Genomic DNA, 24,355 nt, shown 5'->3' with positions numbered 1-24,355 from the left:
TGTAAGACACCTTCAATGCATGGCAGCTTGCGCTATGTTATCTGTCCATGCGAATTATTAAGGCGAAAGCCTTGGATGCCTCATCAAACCCGAAATCTGACCGTCGGCGTAGGCGGCGTCGGCGTCAACACGAGTGATGCAAGAAGTCATAATGTAATGGCGTCATCAAAACGTAACCGGTAACCGAAATTAGTTCTCATTATTATTGTGTCTAACAAAGAAAACGAGCCCTTAAGAGTCATCTTCTTTCCTCCATTCAGGGGCAGCGCTATGTAAGATAGCGAGACCTCTTGCAGCAGACGCGTTCACACCTACATATAGTTTAATCATTTTACCACTCGTAAGGTGATTTTTTTTCATTCCTAGGCGAAGTATAAAAGGTATATGTTTTGTGCCTTAGAAATAAACAAACCCCGTTATTCATACGTTTGCCGAGAGGTTCATCTCGATGACTTAACGTCTTTTTGTTTTCGTGTCGCGGCCACCGCGATTAGCTCCGGTAGCGCACAGCCGGAGCCAATCGCGGAGGCCACGTTTAAAACGCTAAAATCCAAGCGCGAGACCAGCGGACTTGCAGACTTTGGTGACCGAACTTTTGGCATACCTTCTACAGCGTTTCACCTGATGTGTGAAACAGAGTGTGCTGTTTCATTTACTTCAAGGTTTCTTAATGCTGCTTGTCTTCTACTATCATTTTTCTCAGCGTATGGCGCGCCGTCGTCAAGCGGTGCTGCTGCTGTTACTGCTGGTGAAGATAACGCTACTGCTGCCTGCCAGCCCCCTCGCTTGGGGAGTGCTGTCCAGCCCCGACGCATTGCCCACGAGCACAGCGAGCAGTCTGGGCTTCCTTCTGCCTTGCAACAAGTCCGAGTCGCAGGAGAACCTGACCGACGACCGGCCCGAGGTGGCCATCGCTTTCCTCGGCACCTTCAACAATAGCCGCATGCTTGGAAAGATGGTCTCCGGTGCGGTTCCCCTGGCCGTATCGCACATCAATCGGGACGATAGGTAAGAGATACATGCAATGCATTTGTTAATTGTTCTAAACTTGAGGCGCACGTTTTTTTGCTCTTAAAAAAACAAATTGTTGGTTTCCGGCTATCAGGCAGAAGCGCGCCTATCGTGGACGTTGTTTCCAACCATTAGCACAGTGTAATACTCGGCAAAAATAGGGAATACTGTCAATAGGGACATTCTCAGGTTCTATGAGGAGCTTCTAGAAACAAAGAAGTTGCACAAACAGATATGTGGAATACATACTAAAAAGAAACCACTTATAACGGACGTTAATTTTCTCTTGCGAACAAACTTGCATGAAACGGCCACTGGCAAATAAAGAAAAAAGCAAATATCAAGAATAATAACTGTGAAAATTAGCTGTCCTATGAGTTCTTTTCTGCCGACGCGAAGAGTTAACTCATAATTTGTTGACGATCTCGATCAGCCGCCTAGGTAGTTAGGAGAGCTTCATTATCCCGCTCAATGCTTTATTGACCGTATAAATGAAATCCCCGCTAGTATTCTGTGTATCTCTCGAGTCGTCCTTTTTTTTCTTACACTGCTACTGATATTTATAAAACACCGCGTCAGTTATTGCGACCCATCATTTTCCTCTTATATAAGTTCATTCAGCTCAACTTAGCCCTAGAAGCACCAAATGTGGCCACAACGTTGCCGCAACATGCAGAAATTGGCTTCAACGTTGTATAAACATCGCGTGCTACTAGGTATAATATGACGAACATAAGGGCGGTTCATCTCCGCCCCGTATTATCTATTTATTTCTTTTTTGGTGCTGCCATATAGGCTTGCAGAACGAACAGCTGCCTACCCATGGACCATCTGCTGGTAAAACGTTACAGTTCGCGTCCGTTTAATGTCACCCTCTAAATACCGCAATATAGATATCACGTCGTAAGAAAAACTCAGCAGCAAAAAGAACCTGAAGACGAACAAGTAAAACTTCGTAGCACGTCCCATGAGCTCATGGATCATTCTCAGCGATCAAGAGCCTATTTCACAAAACTTTGCTTTCGTAAGTGCGTTTTCCGAGTGGGCAGCCATCATTGTTAACGATATGCTCCGTATCGCGAATGGTTGAAATACTCTGTTACGAAAAAGTCACAGTTTCGCCGCAAGGGCGAAGCAATGAATGCGATAGCAAGAAATTGGGATGTCACGCGAACAACATGAAGCAGCTCGATACTAGCAGCGTGCCGCTGAAGCATAAAGAAGGACGCCCGAAAAGACCTCACAGGCATGCACAGGGCAGGCGTGAACTAACAACTGTAGCAGTTGTTACGTCTTTGTGCTTGAGCAATGCGCTGCAATTGTCGAGAATATAGAGTTTGAGGATTGGTGCCCCAAAAAGCTTGGGGACCAAGGAGCTTGCGAGCCGCCAGGGCGCATGCGCAGAAACCAAGCCACTCTTGGGCTGTTGTGCTCGCGTTGGCCCAAGACCCAAAAATCGAAAACTAGCGTGGGTCCCCAGGATGTCTTGGGTCACCTAGAGACTATGCAGACGCCGCACGGGCCACAACGCTGCATGGCCCGCGTCTCGCATGATTTGAATTTCACCACGTGTGGCGCCCCGTGAGGTTGCGCTAACGCAGCTTGCGTTTAAACCAGTTCTCAAGCTCTGCTGATCCTCCGAATGCAAGAGCAGCCTACCCAACGCAGCTTGGTGACCCAGTGTCTTGAGTCCCCAATTCTCAAATTCTCTATTGGAGAGTCAGATGCTCTTAGACATTTCTTTTTCTTTGATAATGCGCCGCGTGGAGTGACCTCCTGCGTTTCCTGCCCCACGGGGCGTCTGGTGCAAGGTGTGCCTGGTGAAGCCAGTGTTCTTTGTTTTTTTTTCTTCCTCATCACGAGTGGGTACAAAAAAGGGCCAGTTTTCATGCGCGTCTCAAGAGCAGTTTTCACAGCGAAAGAAAATTAGGAGCGTTGCGTCTGTAAGTGTCGACAATGGAGAATCAGACGTTCTTAGATATTTCTTTTTCTTTTAAACTGTGGCGCGTGGAGTGACCCCCTGCCTCTCCGACCACATTGGGGTGTATCAAGTAAGTCGTGCCCGGTGTTCTCTGTCTTTTTAAATGCGAAGCATTTCTTAGCGAACTTCTGCGACTTTGAGCGTATCTATCTATCTATCTATCTATCTATCTATCTATCTATCTATCTATCTATCTATCTATCTATCTATCTATCTATCTATCTATCTATCTATCTATCTATCTATCTATCTATCTATCTATCTATCTAGCCGCCTACGACTTTGTGCTCTCCTGGTCGCTTGGTTCATCGAATGTGCACCAAAATTGCTATGGCGTAACATGACTGTATGACGAACATAAATGACAAGTCATAACATGAAAATCACGACACGCATGTCATGTACAGCATGATTTACATGCTACGCTCATGGTGCGCTGGCGGCAGTTTCGCTGGCTTGATCTACCCCGAAATTGGTATTGCGCGACGTGACTTTGTGACGAACATAAAAACACGAGTTAACATGACAATCATGACACGCATGTCATTTACAGCATGACTTACGTGCCACGCTCATGGGGCGCTGTCGGCGGTTTCGCTAGATTTATATACACCAAAATTGGTATTGCGTGAGGTGACTGTGTGACGAACATAAAAACACGAGTTAACATGACAATCATGACTCGCATGTCATGCACAGCATGACTTACGTGCCACGCTCATGGGGCGCTGGCGGCGGCTTCGCTAGCTTGATCTACCCCGAAATTGGTATTGCGCGACGTGGCTGTGTAACGAACATAAATAACACGAGTCAACATGAAATCATGACACGCATGTCATGTGCAGCATGACTTACGTGCCACGCTCATGGGACGCTGGCGGCGGTTTCGCTAGATTTACCCCCCCCCCGAAATTTTTCAGTTTTGCTTGCGTATATATACACGCACACATACAAACGCACGCACGAACATACATAAAGTATGGTTGAGCCCCCCCCCGAAAAAATTTCTGGCTACGCCCCTGTGTCGCACATACACGCATATCAGAGTTCATGTAATGCGGGTATGTGCCAAAGTGATACAGAGTCTCAACCAACACTGTAACGGCGAACACACACATTAACACGCAAGGAAAGTGACAATAATATTAATTGCTTGGATTTTATGTCCCAAAACCACGAAATTATTATGACAGACGCCATAGCGAAGGGCTCCGGAAATTGTGACCATCTGGTATTCTTTAACGTGCACCGAGATCGCACAGTACATGGGCATCTAGCATTTTGCGTCCATGGAATTGGAACCGCCGCGGCCGGGATTGAACTCGCGACCTACGGGTCAGCAGCCGAACACTGTAACCGCTCCACCACCGCGACCGACGCAAGGAAAGTGGGGGAGCTGAAGACAGAACACGCCTGGAAGACGCTGAAATACCATCCACTCGTCCACGTGGTCCGCAAGGTGGACTACGTGGATTGCAAGAAAACGGGGGTGAATGCTACCCTACAATAAATCTGCCGAGAAAACGAGACCTCTGATCATTACCGGTGACTTCAATATCGACTTATCAAGACCCAACCATGTCTGGTCCTTATACTGCGTATAAGGACCAGCACCTGGACCCAATGTGTGGTCCTTATACGGCGTATAAGGACCAGACATTGGGTCCAGCTGCTGGTGCTCACTGATCACGGTGATGATGACCTTGTTCAAGAACTTTCAAGAGCCCTCCTACACATACACACAGGTTCATGAAATGTGCGTGCGTTCTCCGTCATAACGGACATGTATAAGCATAACATCATCATCATCACAATCATCATCATCATCATCATCATCAGCCTGTCTACGCCCAGTGCAGGGCAAAGGCCTCTCCCATGTTCCGCCAATCAACCCGGCCCTGTGCTTTCTGCTGCCACGTTATACCTACAAACTTCTTAATCTCATCTACCCATCTAATTTTCTGTCTTCCTCTCACGCGTTTGCCCTCTCTTGGAATCCAGTCAGTTACCCTTAATGACCACCGGTTATCCTGCCGACGTGCTACGTGCCCGGCCCATATCCATTTCTTCTTCTTAATTTCAACTATGATATCCTTAACCCCCGTTTGTTCCCTTACCCACTCTGCTCTCTTCCTGTCTCTTAGGGTTACACCTATCATTTTCCTTTCCATCAGCATAACAACTGTAACGCAACTGCAACAACTGTGACTGTAAAGCCCCAACCACTGGCACGCGTATGCACGCGTATGCACGCGCCTAGGCGTCAAATGCGCCTCTCGGCGTCGGTCGCGGAGGGCTGTACGCGTCCATACGCCTCGAGGCGCGCGGGGTCAAGACGACTTTGGTATTTTCGCCTACGTCACCACGCGTACGGCGCGCCAACCAATCAGAGGCCGGCATGGGCCGGCGGCGCCAACCAATCAGAGGCCGCAATACCTCTGAGTGCTATGCCTAATGGCCGCCTCTTCGAAGGCACCTCCGAGTGCTGGGCAAGCACGGAAACTACGGTCGCAAACGCTCCTGAGTGACCGCGTCGTCATCCAGTACGTCGACGACACGGCGAACGACCGCGAGTGCTACCAGTGGGACGCTGTTTCGTGCCGAGTTCAAGCGACACCAACAAATCCAGCGAATGCTTCCCGGCTGCCCTTGCCCCGGTGTTGAGTGCCATCGTCGACCGAGTGAAAACATCGTACCTACTATGCGGCATGTCACTGCTCCTGTGCTCTGATCTGTGTGTATCTGCGCTCGGAACGGGTGTAAACATGCTTCGGAGGTTTGAAGTCCTCAGCGTGAGCCCTCGCCTACCACGAAGTCAATTCAGAGCGGTCTTGAGTGCGACCGTCGACCGAGTGAAAACATCGTACCAACTACTGCAGCATGTCGCTGCTCCTGTGCTCTGATCTGTGTGTATCTGCGCTCGGAACGGGTGTAAACATGCTTCGGAGGTTTGAAGTCCTCAGCGTGAGCCCTCGCCTACCGCGAAGTCAACTCAGAGCGGTGTCGTCTGCATTCAGCGTAGGCCTCTACCGTCGAGTTCGTGTGAACCATTTCATGTGAGGAAGTTTGGTTGAAGGAAATTGATGGTAGTTGTTTCCGTCGAAACATAGACGCTATATATCACGCTAGAGACTTCGCGTGGCGCTTACGCAGGAGTTTTTAACCGCAGTGTGTTTGTTTTCAACATCGCCATTCGCCTCATCATTGCCGAAAGCGAACATCGCACTTGCCAACGCATTTCGGTGATGTGACAACGTACGTGAGGAGGATTTGCGGATTTTACGACGCTGAAACATTGGTTGACTTCGGCGCAAATCGTTTGCGTGTGTTGCCAAGCTAACAACAAGCGTGCGCTTGTTGGTAGCAGTGTGACGTGTTTTCGTGCCGGGTACCAGCGACGCCGACACATTAAGCTGTCAGCGGTCTCATTTACATTCATATATAAAATAGAAGCTCGAACGTGAGCGAGTGTGGTGATCGAAAAAGGAAGTTGCATGATTAAGTGCTGCTAGTGTTGCCTGCTATTTCACATCTTGACTCTTGGTCTGCTTCTCTGCCGTGCAACTACACCTTAGCACATGCCCAGTTGCACATGCCTTGTTTTGCAGGTTGTCTATTCTGACACACATTCTCCCTCGTCTTTTCTGATACTCATAGACGGGAGAATGTTAACAGTGGCGCTTCTCCATCGTTTTACAGTTTACCTAAATATAACACGTTTTGTTTACAGCTGGACAGCTAATTTGCTAAAAAGCTTGTAAGTGACAAGCACCTCCATTGAAATCTGAGGTGCACAATGACACGATAGTAAGAAGAGAAGAGCATGACATCACACGTATGTGCAGAAGGAATGAAAGTGCAATCTTACTGTGCTGCTCTTTGTTTAGAAGGAATTCAAACGGTGCCTCACTGGAACCTCAGACACTTGTGAGACCATTATAAACTGCGCACATATTTATCTCTTCCTCCAGACTGAATCCAGCTGAAATAATTCTTTGATGGTTTCAAATGCCAAATCCTTGGATGTATTGCAAGGACTATTTCATTTCTGTTCAGTTCTTTGTATATGCACTAACTTAGACTATGCATGCACTTAAGCATAATTGAAATATGAAGACATTCATTCAGTTTAGCTATGTTAGACAACTTGCCAAAGACTTTTATACAGTGCTCTGGTGCAATCCTATGAGCGATATCTGTTGTATCATGAAGTTTCAGGGAAAATTTATTATGTTAGAGGGTATTTTGACTACTGATGACGTGCAAAGGCCTTCTACGCAGTGCTTGGTTCCAGTCTTATGACTGATATCTGTCGCATCATGAAGTTTCAGGCACGATTTATTATATTAGAGGGTACTTTGACCACTGACGACTTCCAAAGGCCTTCTACACAGTGCTTGGTTCCAATCTTATGACCGATATCTGTCGCATCGTGAAGTTTCAGGCACGATTTATTATATTAGAGGGTTTTTTGACTACTGACGACGTCCAAAGGCCTTCTACACAGTGCTTGGTTCCAATCTTATTACCGATATCTGTCGCATCGTGAAGTTTCAGGCACGATTTATTATATTAGAGGGTATTTTGACTACTGGCGACGTCCAAAGGCCTTCTACACAGTGCTTGGTTCCAATCTTATTACCGATATCTGTCGCATCGTGAAGTTTCAGGCACGATTTATTATGTTAGAGGGTATTTTGACTACTGACGACGTCCAAAGGCCTTCTACACAGTGCTTGGTTCCAATCTTATGACCGATATTTGTCGCATCATGAAATACCAGGTGTGGTTTGTTGCGCTAGAGGATATTTCGACTAGTACACACAACGTGCAAAAACCAGTGCTCGGTTCCAATCTTATGGCCGATATCTGTCGCATCATGAAATGTCAGGTGTGGTTTGTTGCGACATTTAGACTACAGACAACGTCCAAAAGCCTTCTACACAGTGGACAGCTGCAATCACAATCTTGACATAACCCATTTTTTTGTGCACACTAACATGTTCAAATACAGTTTTTTCTGATATTTACGAACACTGGAATGATGTACCTGGTTCCGTTCGTGAAATGAATGTATCTGATTTTCGGAGGCACTTGTATTATATTAATGTTCTATTTCTCTCAATTTTTACCCAGTTGCACTCAACAGGTGGCGATATCTGCTTTTGTTGAAGCAGTTATTGCGATATTACTGTATACATTCTTTCCTTTTGTATTCATGTACACCACTCCTGCAGTAGTCCTGCATTGGGCTGCAATATTTGAAAATAAATAAATAAATAGAATGTTTATTTATGAACTCGATGCGTATTTTGTGGTGAACAGTGCATGTTCATTTATTAGAAAACAAGAAAGTCAGGCCATACTTGCAGTGCTACAGTTTACCTGCATTTTGTTGCTAGACGGGACATAAGTAACTGTGAGTTTCCAGTAATGTTGGTTTCTTGTTTCCATGCTACTGAAAAAAATTTGAGTTATATGTATGCTTGCTCCAGGATCCGAACTTCTCACTGTTGGCCCATGTAATAAACTGTAACTCATATTAGGCAGCTAGAATATTAGTCACGGTGACACCCGTGGTACGCGGCAGGGGAGTAGCCAAGGGGGGGGGGGGGTTCAAACCCCCCCCCCCCCGAAGTTTTTGAATTTTGCTTGCTCATATATACACGCACACATACAAACGCACGCACGAACATACATAATGTATGGTTGAACCCCCCCCCCCCCCGATAAAAATTTCTGGCTACGCCCCTGGTACGCGGGAAAGCCGTCTTTTTGTTAATGTGAAAAGTATTAGTCGTTATGCGGCGAATTTTTAGGGCACCTCGTTTGGACTTTGCAGCACACGTCTATTTCCTTTTTTTTTCGTAACTAAAGTACGTGCCAAGAAACGACGTCAAGCTCACCGACGGTGCGGGCGACGCCGCTCCCGTCCGCTTCTTGGAGCAGAACCATTTTCATGAACAGGATGATTATATTCGTGTTGGGCACTAATAGCATGGCCGTGAACAGGCGTCAACAAGGCGATCGCACAAGCGTTGGCGATCTCGCAAACATCGTTGGCTGTGTCCCGTGATGCAGATGTGAACTTAGCAGCGCACGCGCCGATGTCGATTACTTGTGCATACCGTCGTTGTTACTTTGGTCATTGCGATGTTAATTACTTCTTAAATAGTCAAAACAGTGGTGAGTGAAGCACAATCAATATTTTAATGACAGTCTAATTCACTTCGATTGATAACGCACCGTTCTAGGCTGTACATGGACAGTTTTAAACAAAAAGGTCAGGCAACACTGTGCCTCCGCCGAAAGCGAGCGTCGGTGCGGTCGACGCTTGCCAGTGGTCGCGCCCTTTTCCTCCACGGGGCGCGCCGCGACGCATTTGACGTGTAGGCGCGTGGAACGCGTGCCGGCGCTTGCCAGTGGTTGGTACTTAACGCACGTGCAGTGCGCCTGCGCGTGCCACTCGGCTGCGTGCCATATATCTAGGGAAACTTTCCTAAAAGAAGCTTAGTTGCGAGTAACGCCTGTCCTGTGCATCTGTGTTCCTTCTTTGTCCTGTTCGGATTCGCGCTATCCAGTATTGAAGGATATAAGCACTACATATCCGCTTACCGCGTCGGGTGTCGATAACAACCATGTTGCTGTTGGCACCGCTACGCAACTGTAAACAGCTGGTTATATAATACATATTGGACTCCTGAACACATGAGTGTGCGTATACCGCTTCCACATTTCTCTAGCGTCTTTCCGTGACGTTTCGCTCAATATGAAAAATTACGCCAGTCACCATCCCACGCATGCTTCGCATAACATCGATTCCCACATTAGGTGCGATCTGCCGAATTTTTTTCTTCTCCTTCATTTTTCTTTGTGCCTTCTTTATATATATATATACGTACGTATACATATCCGGGGCATCACGGCGACGGCGACGGCAAAAATCAGCCGAGAGTGTTCATATAATTGCTATCGCAATAAAATTTTAGCGTAAGACTTTTTTGTGAATACGAACGCAGGTTATGAATCGCGAAGGAAATGACACTTTCGCATCCGAGGACATGTGACGCCTGTTTGAGAAGCTGATTGCAGCAAGTCAGCTAAGACAGCAGGATATAACAGTGCCGAAATGTATAGGGTAATTCATTGCACATGTGAAGAAAAACGAACGCTCCAACATTTTATCACTGTGCACCGCAGTACCAACAGGGCAATCCCGAGTACACGTGGTGTGTAGAAAGTGCCTTATGGCAAATAACTGGTATTATATTACAGGCGATTCAGTGTTTTACGTATTTCCCTACTATGTTTCGATAAAGGGATGTTTCGCTGCGTTATTAATATGTCACGAAAAGTTAGGGGTGTGAGTGAGTCAGTGGCAATTCAGTGCAATCTCGTACACTCTGGCATCTGCTGCCTTGCCTTGATTTTAGCGGCTATTGGCACTTGATTTAAATGGAGCAAGATATAATCACCCCTTGCACGTGCGCGTAATCACAGATAATTTCCAATGTCTTGTAGTGACTTTATTATTAGAACTAACAGACAATAATGCCAAGTAAAGCATAGGAGGCGTTATTTGTTCTAGGCTAATGAGGATATAAATGTGAATAAAGTAAAGTGGACGAAAACATAACTTGCCGCCGACAGGGACCGAACCTGCCACCATCGAATAACACGTCCGATGCTCTACCACTGAGCTACGGCAGCGGTCATCCTCCCATCCACTTCATGGGGTATATATGTGCGTTTAAAGTCAGCGCCGATCGCAGCCATAGCGGCGAGTGTAGAAGAATCTTTTTTCTGCCTGTTGGCGTCACGTAACACGTGATCTTTTTACGAGCTGGCAGCTTCCAGATCCATTGCAACCCTTCCTTGTTTTGTTTGCTCTTTTTGCGCGAGTGACGTGGCGCCGTTTTTTTCTTCACCATTGAAACTGCGTTTGCCTAAGCAATGATGTTTCTGACAAGTGCACTTGAGTGCCCCTTTTTGATGGGTTTCTTGACGTCTTGAAATGAGCCATGTCGCTGCACGCACGAAAGAGGACGCGCGCTGCGTCCCCCTTCCGCTGGCGAAAACCGCAGCGACGCTCCGCTTAGGCAGCCCGTAAGCGGAGCGTGGGCCTCACTCCGCTAACCCGCTTACGGCCGTAGCGGAGGGCGCATGCGCACTAGCGTTCCCGTTTCGCTTAGCTGCTGAGCGGAGCGTAAAAACGACAAACTAAATTAAGTGCTTTTTTTGTTGAATCTGCCCATTGCTTGGTAATTATTTCGTAGCAGACCTTGTGATGGCACCATTTCAAGCACCATCTTTATCCTGCAAATGTTTGCTTAAAAGGTAAAATGGAAACTTAATTCCACCTTCGCAGTGCATTTTACTGCGTATTACATGGAAGATGTTTGGACAGGCAGTAGAAGTCTGAACTGTTACCAGATTTAGAACGTAGGCTTTTCAGCATGACTTAAGCTTGCTGTGTCCTTGTAGTCTGGCTCCATGCACAGCACTCCATGTATGCCCTCCATTCCAATTATTCTACATTGTTTTTACCTCATACGGTTGCGTTCCTGTCAGTCATTGTTACCAAAACCAGGTATAATAGATAAAGTTATCTGTGGTCCCATTTTCAGTGTTGTCTTACGCTTTGACCTGCAAGGTGGTGCCGGTGGGAGATTTCTCCTGTGCGTTGTTGAACAATAAAAAAAATTCGCAGCGTGCACGTTAACTAAAAGCCGAATTCTTCTGTCTCTCATTCCCCATTAGCAGCCATTGGCACGTTCCAGTAGGAAACGTTAGTAGAAGTAGAAGTGTAAGTGTTAGCTAAAAGCCGACTTCTGCTGTCTCCCATTCCCACTAGCAGCCATTGTTTACCTCCAAGGTAGCGCCTGGTGAGATTTCTCCTGTGCGTGATTAAACAATAAAAATTTTGTTCAAAACGCCGTTGATTGATGAAATAAACCAACGAAAGACGCCAGATGTTTTGTAAAAGCAAAACGAAAGAACGCCAGATGTTTCTAAAGCAAAACGAAAAGACGCCAGCTGCTTAACGAAAGACGCCAGATGTTTTCTAAGCAATGGTTTTCTAAACAATGAAAATTCACAGCGTACATGTAAAATTAAAGTGCGCTGCAAGTCGTCATAACTCATCGAACCTTTAGTATAAACGCGCCCGATCTCACGTCGGTGATGATGTACTGGGCAGAATTCACGGAAGATTCACGGTTTACCAATGAACCTCCGCAGCTTCGCCCACTCATCATCATTCACTCCGTGGATATGCTGTGATTTTTAAAGGCCCCCTATTCTGGCACGTATAAGTGAAAAACGTGGCTGATCCCTCTCTCATAGGAATCGGTATAACACGAAAGTGAAACGTGTCGTCACAGAAGTAGTTGATTATTAGATGCGAAGCATCTTATGGCAGAGCAACGTTGCTTGTTGGGCGAGTTGGAACGAGTCAGTCATAGCGTAGTTCAGCGCAAAAACAGGCAACAGACGAGTGGTAGGACAAGGACACAGCGCATCCTTCCAACTAATAATCCAATAAACTTTAGTTGAAAGAATGCGCTGTGTCCTTGTCCTCTCACTCGTCTGTTGCCTGTTTTTTGCGCTGAACTACGCTATGACTTATGGCAGAGTTCAACCCGGTGGTGGTGTGCGGCGTGACCACCCTTGCTCCGCACGCGCATACCCTCTCCACACACCTCCTCGCCTCTCCCCCTCTCTACTCCCACTACCCCTCTCCACTCCCTCTCCTCGTTTAGATAAAAGGCTCGTGTTAGGTCGTACACACGGTCAGTCACTGCGCCGTCTGCGCTGGTGTCATGAGTTCCAACGTCAACGTCGGCGCCAGTTGCAGTAATACCTTAACTCCTGCCGAGATCGCGGAGCAGCGGGTGGAGCAACGGAAGGCTCGACGCGCCGAAGCGCAACGTATACGTCGGCAAGCGGAGCCCGAGCTCCGGGCTAGGGAAGCCCAGCGCAAACGGCAACGTCGGCGGGAAACTACTACGGATGAAACGCGGGCTCGACATGCCAAAACGCTGCTTCGCATCGCCTCATGGTCCCTTTTAGCGGGAGATGGTGTAATTTTGATAGATCATTGGCATATGAGAGCTTGTACAATGTCTACTGTTGTTTGGCAGATAGCTCAGCTTGATGTCGACGCACTCACGTTGACACCTAGTGGCACATCTCCGTACCGACGACTAACGCCCATGATTATGATTTAACCCTTGCAGTAGCTGAAGTTCTTCACATATATGTGGACACCGTATATGGTGAACCCCGCGCAAATATGACATCAACAAGCGCATAGTGAACACTGATAATCGATATGCACTCCTTCAAACCATCGTGAAACGCGAAGAGAAACGCTACGTGCGTCGTGCCTTCCCTCTAGCCTGGTCGTTAAGTCTCAGAGGGCGAGCGGGGAACGCGGTGCGATAGCCAGGCGAGCGTCGGAGAGCTATTTCTGGATGCTATGAGCCAGGCTTGTGCTAAAGCCACCACTGTTAAAGCGTTGACGAAATTGCATTTCATTCGAAACGCGCCGAGTCAGACCGTCGTAGCAACAGCGCGTTCTTTCTTTTGTTTCGAGCCTTGTGGCACACATGTCACCGCCCTGATATAAAAGGGACGCTCATAGCATCCATCCATGCATCCAAGAGCGCCGAGAGGAAAGTGTGAAAGATAAAAAGCGCGTTCATGTGACCTCCATTATGTGTTTGACGGTAGCTCAGTGGGCTAAACGCCTGGAAGCCATCGTCGCGGTCCGGGAGTTCATGGGTTCGACTCCTATCAACAAAATTTTTTCTTGTAATTTTTTTCTTTGCCAGTTGATGGCATTCATTTTGGTGGACCCTGGCTTTAAAACACTTTCGTGTTAATAAGAGAAAGGCATCTGTCAATTAAGCGAACCTGTGAACCCGATGAATTTATTGTTTGGTGTGCGCCTGAGGCACCGTGCAGTCGAGTTTTCCCGTATGACTGCAGCGCCAGAACGCACAGCCTAGCGTATAAAAAAAGCAACATTGAGACGGGGCCGGTCAAAATGGAACACGATGTGCGCGTCTCCCTCCCTGCATTAGTGGGCGGACTGCGGCCGGGCTACACGGGGGACGCGTTCGCGCGTCTGTTTTCTGCGTGCCCCTAACGGCCAATGTCAGCGAACATGGGACGGGCCAGTGCGAGCAACGCAGCTCCCTCTGGTCAGTGGACGGCGCAACAGTACAGTTCATCCAGACTCACTCAAGAAATGAATTTTATGCTTAGGGCTCACTCGGACTTCGACGCTCCGAAACCTTCTTCAATCGGACTCACTCGGATTCGAACTCCTCAAAATGTTACTCAGCCGGACCAATGAGCCGGACTCACTAAGACTCAGACTGATGGCTCGATCTGTGTGAGTAAGTCGATTGATAAGTGAGTTTGCCGACCTGTGCAGCTGGCTACTTTCGTCTGACAAGTGTTATGCCATGTGTGACTGCGAAAAAAAAGCAAAAAACGACTAAATTTGCATAAATGCAGCCTACTTCCGGGCTATCGCGTGACCTTCCGGCCGGAGAACGTGGGCCAAGTGGGGACATCGTCTGCCATTCGTAAGATGACGGCCCTGTGGCAGAGCGGCGTCGTTGCCTTCATAGGACCCGACGAGAACTGCTATGCTGAGGCACTGGTCGCTGACGCCTGGAACCTGCCCATGATCACATACGTGAGTGATTGAATGTGCACGTGTTTGCCGAATGCTTATAGCAAGCAGCTGTCGTTCTTGAAACGTAGTATCCAGTTTCAGCTCTCAAAAGTTAAATGATCGTAAATAAAGTGCACAAAAGTATGACAAAACTGGTAGCACGCTTAACCTTCGAATGATGTTACTGTACAAAAACTACAATATTTAAACGAAACCACGCGTGCGTGCTACTGATGAGAGTGTCTGTTCTCTCAGCTCCCTTCTCTGGCGATATCGTTTTCCTATTTTACACAAACGAAGCAATTGCAATGAAGGACGTTTACTGCGTTGGTCGGAGAGAACTTATAACACCGTTCCGAATTTGCAGCGTTCCCACGCGCACTCGAATGCGGGAGCGCGTTCCATCTGCGATAAGAAATGCTGTAAAATATGCAGACCGTCGACCTAGTCAGCACCTGTTTTTTTATGTAGCGGCCGTGGCACTGTATACAAAGTTTGAATTTAACGCAGGTGAGGAATAGCGTTGTGTGTTTGCCTATTCTGCCCATTTGTGCTACACATGAAGAAGTCGTCTATTCCAGTGTTCGCAAGAATGCATGGATATGTCACTAATGTATCGCGTATAAGACCGACTCTCAGCGCCAGAATACAGCATTTGTTCGCTTGTTTCAGTCTCATAGGCATTTTAACACTATTTCGTTCCATATATAGTAGCATTTTCAGAGAAGAAAATATGGTGAAAATTGTCGGTTATTTGTACGTGATACCGGTGAGGCATTTTAGGATTAGCACGTGCATGGGAAAATGGGCCAATACAGTCGGGCATATCACCAGCGCTCCGTGGCAAGTTGATTGGGCTTGAAGGGGTAGATATAAAATGTGCACAAATTAAAGACGAGTGAATACTAAATAGTTTGTTCAGGACGAAAGTACACAACCCCGCGGCTCACCAGAAGTCACCACAGAGAAATGAATATTATTAGGTGCCATATACTGTCTTCAGCACAGGCGGGCGTATGACGATCTATGTTTAATTACCTTTATTTTCGACGTCACTATGGGTAAAAGACAAGAACAATTGACTTTCTTAAATATAAGCGTTAAAAGTGTCTTCTACTTCAAACGCAACCGCCATTGCAGATACCACATGAGCCTCCTCAATTTCCGAGCTTCGTGCACGTGCCCCGTGACTTTGACACACAGCTCCGCAGGGAGCATGTCTTTTGCCCAAGGAAAACTGGAAGGCTGGCGACGCTCAAACTTTGCGTTCGTTCAGCGTCCTTCATCTGTCAAAGGCACCGCAAAACAACTTGGCTGATAGGCACTAATTGGGAAACTCATCAGAAGAAACTTGTCCACGACGAATTCTGATATTGACTGCGGTGGAAGCCGGTCGTTGCCTTCGCACACGGCCCAATCGCCATCGATTCGTTTAGAGGAACACTGCGATGAAAGCCGCATTAATGAGCCGTCCGCAGTAGCTTGCCGAGAATGAAGTCCCGACTCGTTCTCATTTATCTTCCTTCTAAGTGCATATAGTTGCTGTGGTGGTAAATTACGTTCCTAATGAAATCTGGCAAGATAAAGCTTGAACCGAGGCGCGGCTCGGCTTCGCACCGCCATCGTCTACATCACGCCCGAAAATCTAATCACCGCTGTCTAACATTTCTCGTTTGCAGAGATGTGCATATACTTCGTAAGAAGCGCGTCGCTCAAAAAAAAAATGTTCTTTCAACGTTCACACCACGTCCGCGGAATCGGGCACTGAAAATCAAATACCACTTCTCCTTAAGTGAGGTAGTGCTTATTCGTTTACTGAAAACTAATTTCCTGGCTCTTGTAATCGCTGCCAGTTCTAACAACTTCAAGTCGATGACCTCCGCAGAGAACGCAGTGCACAGGCCACTTCATTGGGAAATCAGTTCTGCGGAAGCTCGCTTAGCTGGAGAAAGGTACATTAAAGAGTGAGTGAGCGAGAACTTTATTGTGGTCCAAAAGTGGCAGAAGCTGAACGCGACTGGATGTCCCGCTAGCTCAGCCAGAAGCGGTCCTGATGAGCAGTCATGCGTATCTATGAATGTTACGCGTTAAATTGTGCGCTGCGGATACAACATAGATAACAATGTGTTCTTGTATCACAACACGCTATGTGATACTTAAAGAGTCAGATGTGTCCCGCTATCGACCCGAATCGACGATGGCTGTCAGCAACGCCGTTCAATAGTGTTTACACAGCGCTGGTTGCAGTTCCGTTGAGAGGGCCAATATTTTAATTATTGCTTGCCGAAGTCGATCATGTTGCTATGGTCACGGCTTCAAGTTAGCAGTGAAATAGACGTGAAATCATCGCCGCTGCTGTGGAAAATGGGAAGCCTGCTTCCTTGTGCGGCTCTGTCCACTCTTGGGAGTGGAAAGTACTCATGGGAGCAGAAAGCACAGCGACCTTAATGAAAGACATGGTGTCTGAAGAGAGTGGCACTCGCACTCACTGTGTACCTTGTGAGTAACTCAGCCGAGCCATCTTCTTTTCCTTCTTAGTCGACGTATTTTTCTTTTTTTTCTATCTCAATTTTGTGTGTGTTTCTTTATATGTCTTTCTCCCTCGGTGCATTTTCTGTCTGTTTTTTTTTTCTATTTTCCCTCTTTCTGCCCTTTCTTTCTCTCTATTTCTTTATTTCTCTTTCTTTCTCTCTGTCCACCACGGTGGTGCGCCGGCTACGGTGCTCGGCTGCTGACCCCGAAGGTTGCGGGTTCGATCCCGGCCGCGGCGGTCCCACTTCGATAGATGGGAAATGGCTGCGGCCCGTATACTTAGATTTAGGTGTATGTTAAAGAACAGCAGATGGTCGGAATTTCCGGAGCCCTCCACTACGGCGTCTCTCATAATCATATCGTGCTTTTGGGACGTAAAACCCCAGATCTTCTTCCTATTATTAGTTATATTATAATAATTATTATTATCTGTTTCTCTCTCTTTCTCTTTGTGCCCTCGTTCTGTCTCGCATCAGAGGTAATGCTTCCCACGGAAGACAAATCAGCGCACGTGTTCTGGGAGCGACGCAGAATATGAAGAAGATGATGAAGAGAGCGGCTGTCGGTTCATGATCATGGTAGTTTTCGGGTGTCGCCACACGGCACCACAAAAAGCTTAACAGCTGCGCTCTAAAAGTTAGATGGCCGGTTTTCGCATGCAGATCTTAGGCGCCCGTTCCTTGGTTGAGCGTGGCAGGCAAATGGGGCGAGTTAGGCAACGTAGTGTCTAGGACAGATAAGCAATGGCGAGTTGAAGCGACGAAATAGGTAGCAAAGTATCAAAAACGAAGCCGAGGATAGCAGAGGGTTAGGTGAAGTGATGAGGCCAGGAAGCTCGCAGGAACAGATTGGAATCATCTTGGCCACGACGAGGTGAATAGGTGATTATTGGTAGTGGCCTCCGTCTTGCAGTCGACGTAAGATTGGCTGACGACGATGATGACGACGACAAACATTCGGGTTCGCAGAGCACACTGCAGCAGGTACACTGAAAGCAGGATGTCGTTAATGTCCTGCACAGGCTTTTTTTTTTTTTGTTCACAGAAGTTAGGCCCCGACGTTATCAGAAGTAGCTTTAAGACCTCCTGTAAAACTTTGGTTTTGGTTTTCACGCAGTTTACGTCTGAACATCATATTTTTTTTTTCAAGTTCGTAGGAAATGCTACAGACCACGTGAGTCTCAAATTATAAAGTAGCGCTCATACTACCATCGTAAGCACACGCTTAAAGGCTTAAAGAAGCCTTTTGGCTTCTTTAAGTTTGATATTGTGACGAACTTTACTCGAAACACCGTTTCTTCCTATCCGATGGATCTTATCTCTTCGTGCTGTATTAGTGCCTTGTATATAGCATCCCTGAAGAGGCAAATTCGTTGCTTTGCGGAATTACTCCTGCTTTCAAACAATAACAGAAATAAGATACACGTTGATTTAAAATGTGATCTCAGAGAAGTTGGTTAATCAGTTAGTTTTTATGGCACACACGCGACTACGGCTACGCAGTGCCACACACATTGTGTTAAGTAATGAACAGAAAGAGCTCCGTATTTCAAAAACAAATATAAAAAGTCAGCTTCCTGTAAAATTCTAAGCATATCAGACAGGCTTACAAGTGGATCATCTCCTACAAACAGACTGGGGCGGAGAGGTGCGCGAAGTTCGTATAATTCGCGGAAACGTTTTTGTCTTTTTGTCGCGAAAATTTCCGAGAAGTGATCTGTGTTCCCCAGAATAGGTGCATTCAGTAATATACAACGAAACGGCCCTATCGTGTATATGTGCTTCAAAATATACGGTTTGCTATCATTGCTGGTGTGTGTGTGTGTGTGTGTGTGTGTGTGTGTGTGTGTGTGTGTGTGTGTGTGTGTGTGTGTGTGTGTGTGTGTGTGTGTGTGTGTGTGTGTGTGTGTGTGTGTGTGTGTTTTAGAGCGGCCCTTGATTCCTTCGCATGTTTTTTTCTCGAAGGTAATATAATGTTACTTTTCTAAGCATTTACGTGTCACTCTGCTAATGATGTAAGCAGATTAATTAGGCAGCTTACTCCGAGCTATTGAAGCATGGCTAGTGCGTTTGAAAGGACCAGGCTTCGCGGAAGAAGGAAGCTTTCAACAGGCGTGGATTAAGAGATCCCCTTCTAATTAGGATTTTTTTCGCAGCGCTGCTCTGATCTGCGAGTGTCCGGCCGATCCTTCGGGACGTTCGCCCGAACTCTGCCGCCGCTGTCCAAGGTCTCTAAGTCGGTCATCTCTCTGCTACGTCACTATCGCTGGGATCAGGTGAGTAGTATGCTGAGCTTATATTTGAGAAGGCCGGTGCGAGAAGGATAAAATTGTATTATTCTGTGAAACTGCGCAAAACAAAGAAGTACCGAAGAAACAGGCGGAAACAATGACAAAAGGAAAGAAAACACAGTAATGACAAAGCTGATAGTTTATTTGAAGAAATGTAACACAGATATTATTAAACCCAAGTCCTAAAGACGTTTGGCATGGGCATGACGCAGCTGAGCTGCGAAGCTCTGCCAACAAGAATAGCCGAAGTCACAGCTTATAGATGTAGCGAAATTATTTATCGTGATACATGAAAGACGATTCACTTTAAAGCGGTCACGAACCACTTTTCCAAGCTATCCCCAAATTATCTCAGTGTCGCAGTCTATTTTCTCACGAATCGATTGCCGCAAAGTTTCTCGCATCAGTCAGGAACGAACGTAGTTACAGGACTTTGTCGCGCGATTTAAGACAGTTCTCTCTTCTCTCGTCCCGACGACCCCGCTGGAAGCTAGCAGGGAGGGAATGGCGAGGAGGAAAGAGGTTACGTCAGCGCGCGTCATGAGCGCGCGCGATGAGAAGCGATCGCTCTCTCCCATCGGGATTACAGCGCGTGAGTCATGGCAAGAGTGTGGCTCACTGTGTAACGTTAGCAGGCTATGCAGCGCAGCGCCGCGGCACCCCGTGGCAAGAAGCGCATGTGATCCAGAAGCCGCTCTTCAGTTATGCCGAGTATCGGCCGACAGCATGCTACCCGCTTTTCGACGTCAAACAGCGTGCGCCGGCAGCTCCGAAGCGACTGAAGACGGGCCCAAGGTAAATGTAAATGGTAGCGGAGCTTCCATAGAAGCCCATACGTTCAGAAAATGGCTGCTCATCAGCTGCTCATGGGGCTTGGCGCCATCTGTGTGAGGAGGGAACACTTCCGGCGGAACAAAAAATAAAGCGGATGTGACGCAATATCCGGTAAAAAAGTGACGTCATTTTGTTGGCACTAGCGCGAAATTTGACCTCAAAATATTTTTCCTAGGCCCCTGATCACTAAGGACTCGCGCTACAGCGAGCCGGCAAGCCCTTGGCGAATGCGCTTGAAGCCAACGCTAGCTAAACTAGTATCGACCCGTGAATAAACAGCCGTGTTTAAGTGTACCGTCGTGGAATTCGCCTTGGTTTTACCAGGAAACTTTATTCTCTGAGCTTTTATTCTGCGTTCGTGTGATCTTCCACAGCGTGAATAACGTAGGCAGCAGCGTACATCTCATATTTGCAGCGTTGCTTATTTGCTTCGCACATGCGCAGGGGACTTAAAGAGCGCATTGCATGCGTGCTTCAGTTCTAACGAGAAGAAATGACGCCTGGTCACGCCAAAATAATGATATTTCAGTTTTATTCAATGGTCACAATAAAGCAATTTAACACACCCTACACAATGAGCAACAAATGTCATAAGTACAAAAGGTGCGTACACTACGTGCACTATGTTTTGCCTTTTGTTCCGATAAATTAACCTTACGTGTAACGTATCAAGACATGCGAATTGTAGCGATCGTAGCGCGACAGATAACTTAGCGATCTGCTCACCGATAACCGGAAATATAGTAGGCACCGCATGTTCACGAAGGAAACCGGGCAGCAGGAATACTGATCCATGAAAATCCAGCAAGCACACTACTCCGAACCGTTGCCCCGGTGTCTTATCTAGAAGAGAGGGCTCGCCAGGCGTACGCGTGCTGCTATTGCATCCTTGGAACACCACATCGTTTCCGCTAGTACCGAGGAAAGCGTTCGGCGTGAAATGTTAGCCGCCTCGTGCCGTTGTCCGTTGAACACCGTAGCCAACACGTTCACCAATGATGAAACGCACATCGCAACTTCGCGCACACAAAAATCAAATTTTCACCACAATAATTCACAGCACGCATGCAAGTGCGAAACACCAGCACACCTGAGGGGGTGTGTCGCCGCAGGACGAACTTTACGCGCGCCTTTCCGAACACTACAATGACTGCGTCGCAGAGCAATGGCATGTGTCATTCTTTAGAGGGCGCTAATAAGATTTTTGATAATGCATATACATTTTCATGAATTCTTTGTACACTGGATCTAAATAAATGTTATTCTGAAATAAATCTCGGTCATAAAATATAAATATTATTTTGTTGTTGAATGAAATTAGGTTTTTTGTTATTAGTGTTTGTTCCCACCACACCTAGTCGCGCTTCAATCGCTACTCCCATAACTCCCCATGCTGATGTCGCTGACAATAGGATCTGAACCGCTTTTTCGCCCGAAGCTTCGCGACCTATTTGGATAGACCTTGACGGGCCTTTGTATTCGCAATGCCCATAAACTGTCACGCCACCAAGCGGATGTCAGAAGAACCCTCACGAGGAGGGTCAGTAGACGACGAACTGGCGGCTCTGGGAGGTGTTCCCTTGTTCGTCTGTGCTAGTCCGATTGTTAACGCGTTGGCAGGAAAGGAACACTACGACTTTACACGTTTCCTGCATCAGTGAACAAACGGGGCGCTCCGTGACAAAAGAAATCTGATTGGTCCTTGCGAGACGCGAGGTTTTCGTGAAAATACGTTGCAAGACGTGCTTTCAATGATAGCCCACAGCGCACGCGCATCAGCTTCGGGAGGTTTTCTATAGCCGCGTCCTTTCGTTAAATGTTATCGTCGGACCTTTTCAGTTCCAACTCACCCTGCTTTACTTGCATATAGCATACGTCAGTGTTTTTTGTAGTGCATAAATCCCATAACATTGTACGCGGGAGGTCGCGCGTGCTTACAATGTGCTATTCTGTAACTGAGCAATATGAAACTGGCGATACCTTAAGGCAGGGCGCTTTATCCTTTGTCAAGAAAGCGCTGCTATGAATCGTGCGAGTGACGTTTCAGTAATTCGAGGAGCGAACGCTCTTACCGCCGTCCTTCACCTGTGTGTTGCTTTCATAATCAGCGCTGCGCCGCTTCGTTTTGTGCGTTTGTTGATAGGTGACAGCACACTGCAATCCATTTTCTTGTTGAAAGTTTTGAGCGCAAGTTGTTCTCCGAGCCCAGACGTTTATCTAATTGTAAACATGGTGACGTGGAGTGGTCGAAGTATTTTGGCAGGAAAAATGCTTCAAATGGCGTTCAGCAGTGACGTTCAAAGAAACCATCTCGACGACGAGGAGTTTTCACTGGACTAGAAGGCTGTGAAGGCAACGAAAGTTACAGCGACGATGAACGATTAGCTGCTAACTCACGAGGAGCGAGTTGCACTTCACGTCCTCTCGTGCGTTAATGTTTTTTCACGCTCGTAAGTCACTTTCATTGTATTTAATATATATTAACCTTGAGCGAGATAAAAATATAAGCATAGCTTTCTTGTGCATTGCATGTAGCGCAATTTACGGGAGATATTATGGAGCGCCGCATGCAGCCAATACGCTCAAACTCGACCAGCGGAAACGAAATGGTTAGGGCGATGAAACTTCACCTGTACTCCACTGGTACCTTCTGTACGGCATTGTTGTCCGACGAATTTTCGCAACAGACGTTGCGAAGAGCACACGTTTACATTTTTTCCGACATCCATGTTTCGATCGTGTTGATGGAACCTGCAACGTCCCTGAGAAGTGAATAGGACACGGCTACAGTATGAGTATGTCTGTGAAACAAGCGCTACTGAATGGTATGTTAAATGCTTGTGTTCCGTTGAAGGATTAAGCCCGCGTTCCTGACTGCGCTAGTGCTGACGACGGCGTAATATGTTTCGAAACAATCACCACGTTAACCCTTTCAGACGCGACCTATGAAGAACTGTCTATAAATGCGTCAGATCGATAGAATGGTATTTCAAGGCACTCGATATTATATTGCAAGAAAAAATATTGTTGTAATACGTTAACTTACGTGTGTTATAGTGATCATTCCTAATCACGTTGTAAATAAATATATATTGATCCTGAAGCCATTCATGCTCTGTTTTTGCATATATACAATGAAACCTCAGGCTAAAAATATAGTGCAAACTCGTTTTACGTTATGTCCATGTTGAGCAAAGAAAAGTTATACTTTTGAATTCGGTCGCGGGAAGCGGCCCGCCGAACAACACGTCGAATGCGGTAGTGCCTTCAGCAAAGTGATCATGTGCAACAGTACACTGCAAAATGAAGTTAAATGAATACAAGTTTATTATGCAGGAGGTTCAATTCATCCAAAACTCAATGCATCTTGCTCATTCTTAGCCCCAAGTCGTCACAAATAGCAAAAACAAATAGTGTACACAATTGTGTAGACAGCGTCTCATAGGGTTAAACATGCGATCCCACGCAGCAGCGATGGCGCTTTCGCTAGCGGCCTACTACAATGGCAAATCTGTCAGGCAGGCTCCATACATACCATGGAGTGCCGTTCAGTTCACACGTAAGTTCTAGTTCATGCAGTTTTCTGTAGCGCGCGCAGGATTTCGAAAATCATCGTTGATGCGTGGAAACGGAGCTGAAATATAACCTCTCATAGCGTGATAAATAATGAGGTAGCGAGCATTTCGCACTTTGGTTTGGGCAAGTATTTAGGCCTGATATCCACTTCAGTGCACTTCATGACCTCATGCGATAAAAGTTGCACGGGCCGTACGTCCGCACGTCTTATCTGTTCCTATGCTAACAAACGGGTTTACCCTCCTCCGAGCACCACCTTGAATCGCACAGCGCGCCACCTATAGTTCGTGGGCAATGCGAATAAAGACAGGGTGCATGAGAAAATGTATCGACTTTGCACTCGGCTTGTAAGATCGTCTTGCCGCGCGCGACTGCAAGATTTGGCTGAGCTGTTCACAGCTGTGTCGTCTGCTATCCGCAGGCTATGTTTTCTCACCAAGCA

At 46.9% G+C, this 24,355-nt stretch overlaps 1 protein-coding gene across 1 annotated transcript; it reads left to right on the top strand.

Moving 5' to 3' along the window:
• The first annotated feature begins 706 nt into the window (after positions 1-706).
• LOC119398794 (guanylate cyclase 32E) lies at positions 707-20,186 on the top strand. The gene is made up of 4 exons (XM_037665610.1): positions 707-1,008; positions 14,519-14,702; positions 19,369-19,488; positions 20,139-20,186. The coding sequence occupies exons 1-4, from the start codon at positions 707-709 to the stop codon at positions 20,184-20,186; spliced, it is 654 nt and encodes a 217-aa protein (XP_037521538.1).
• The last annotated feature ends 4,169 nt before the right edge of the window (positions 20,187-24,355 follow it).

The sequence above is a fragment of the Rhipicephalus sanguineus genome, chromosome 7 (assembly GCF_013339695.2).
Source record: "Rhipicephalus sanguineus isolate Rsan-2018 chromosome 7, BIME_Rsan_1.4, whole genome shotgun sequence".
NCBI lineage: Eukaryota > Metazoa > Arthropoda > Arachnida > Ixodida > Ixodidae > Rhipicephalus > Rhipicephalus sanguineus.
The sequence above is the reverse complement of the archived record's forward strand: the minus strand, read 5'-3'. Positions and strand labels throughout refer to the sequence as shown.

Excerpts from the sequence above, each read along its gene's own strand:
- LOC119398794 (XM_037665610.1), top strand. The coding sequence starts at position 707 with ATGGCGCGCCGTCGTCAAGCGGTGCTGCTGCTGTTACTGCTGGTGAAG. Across the intron at positions 14,703-19,368 it reads ACCTGCCCATGATCACATAC|CGCTGCTCTGATCTGCGAGT; the intron begins GTGAGTGATTGA and ends TTTTTTTCGCAG. Across the intron at positions 19,489-20,138 it reads GTCACTATCGCTGGGATCAG|GCTATGCAGCGCAGCGCCGC; the intron begins GTGAGTAGTATG and ends TAACGTTAGCAG.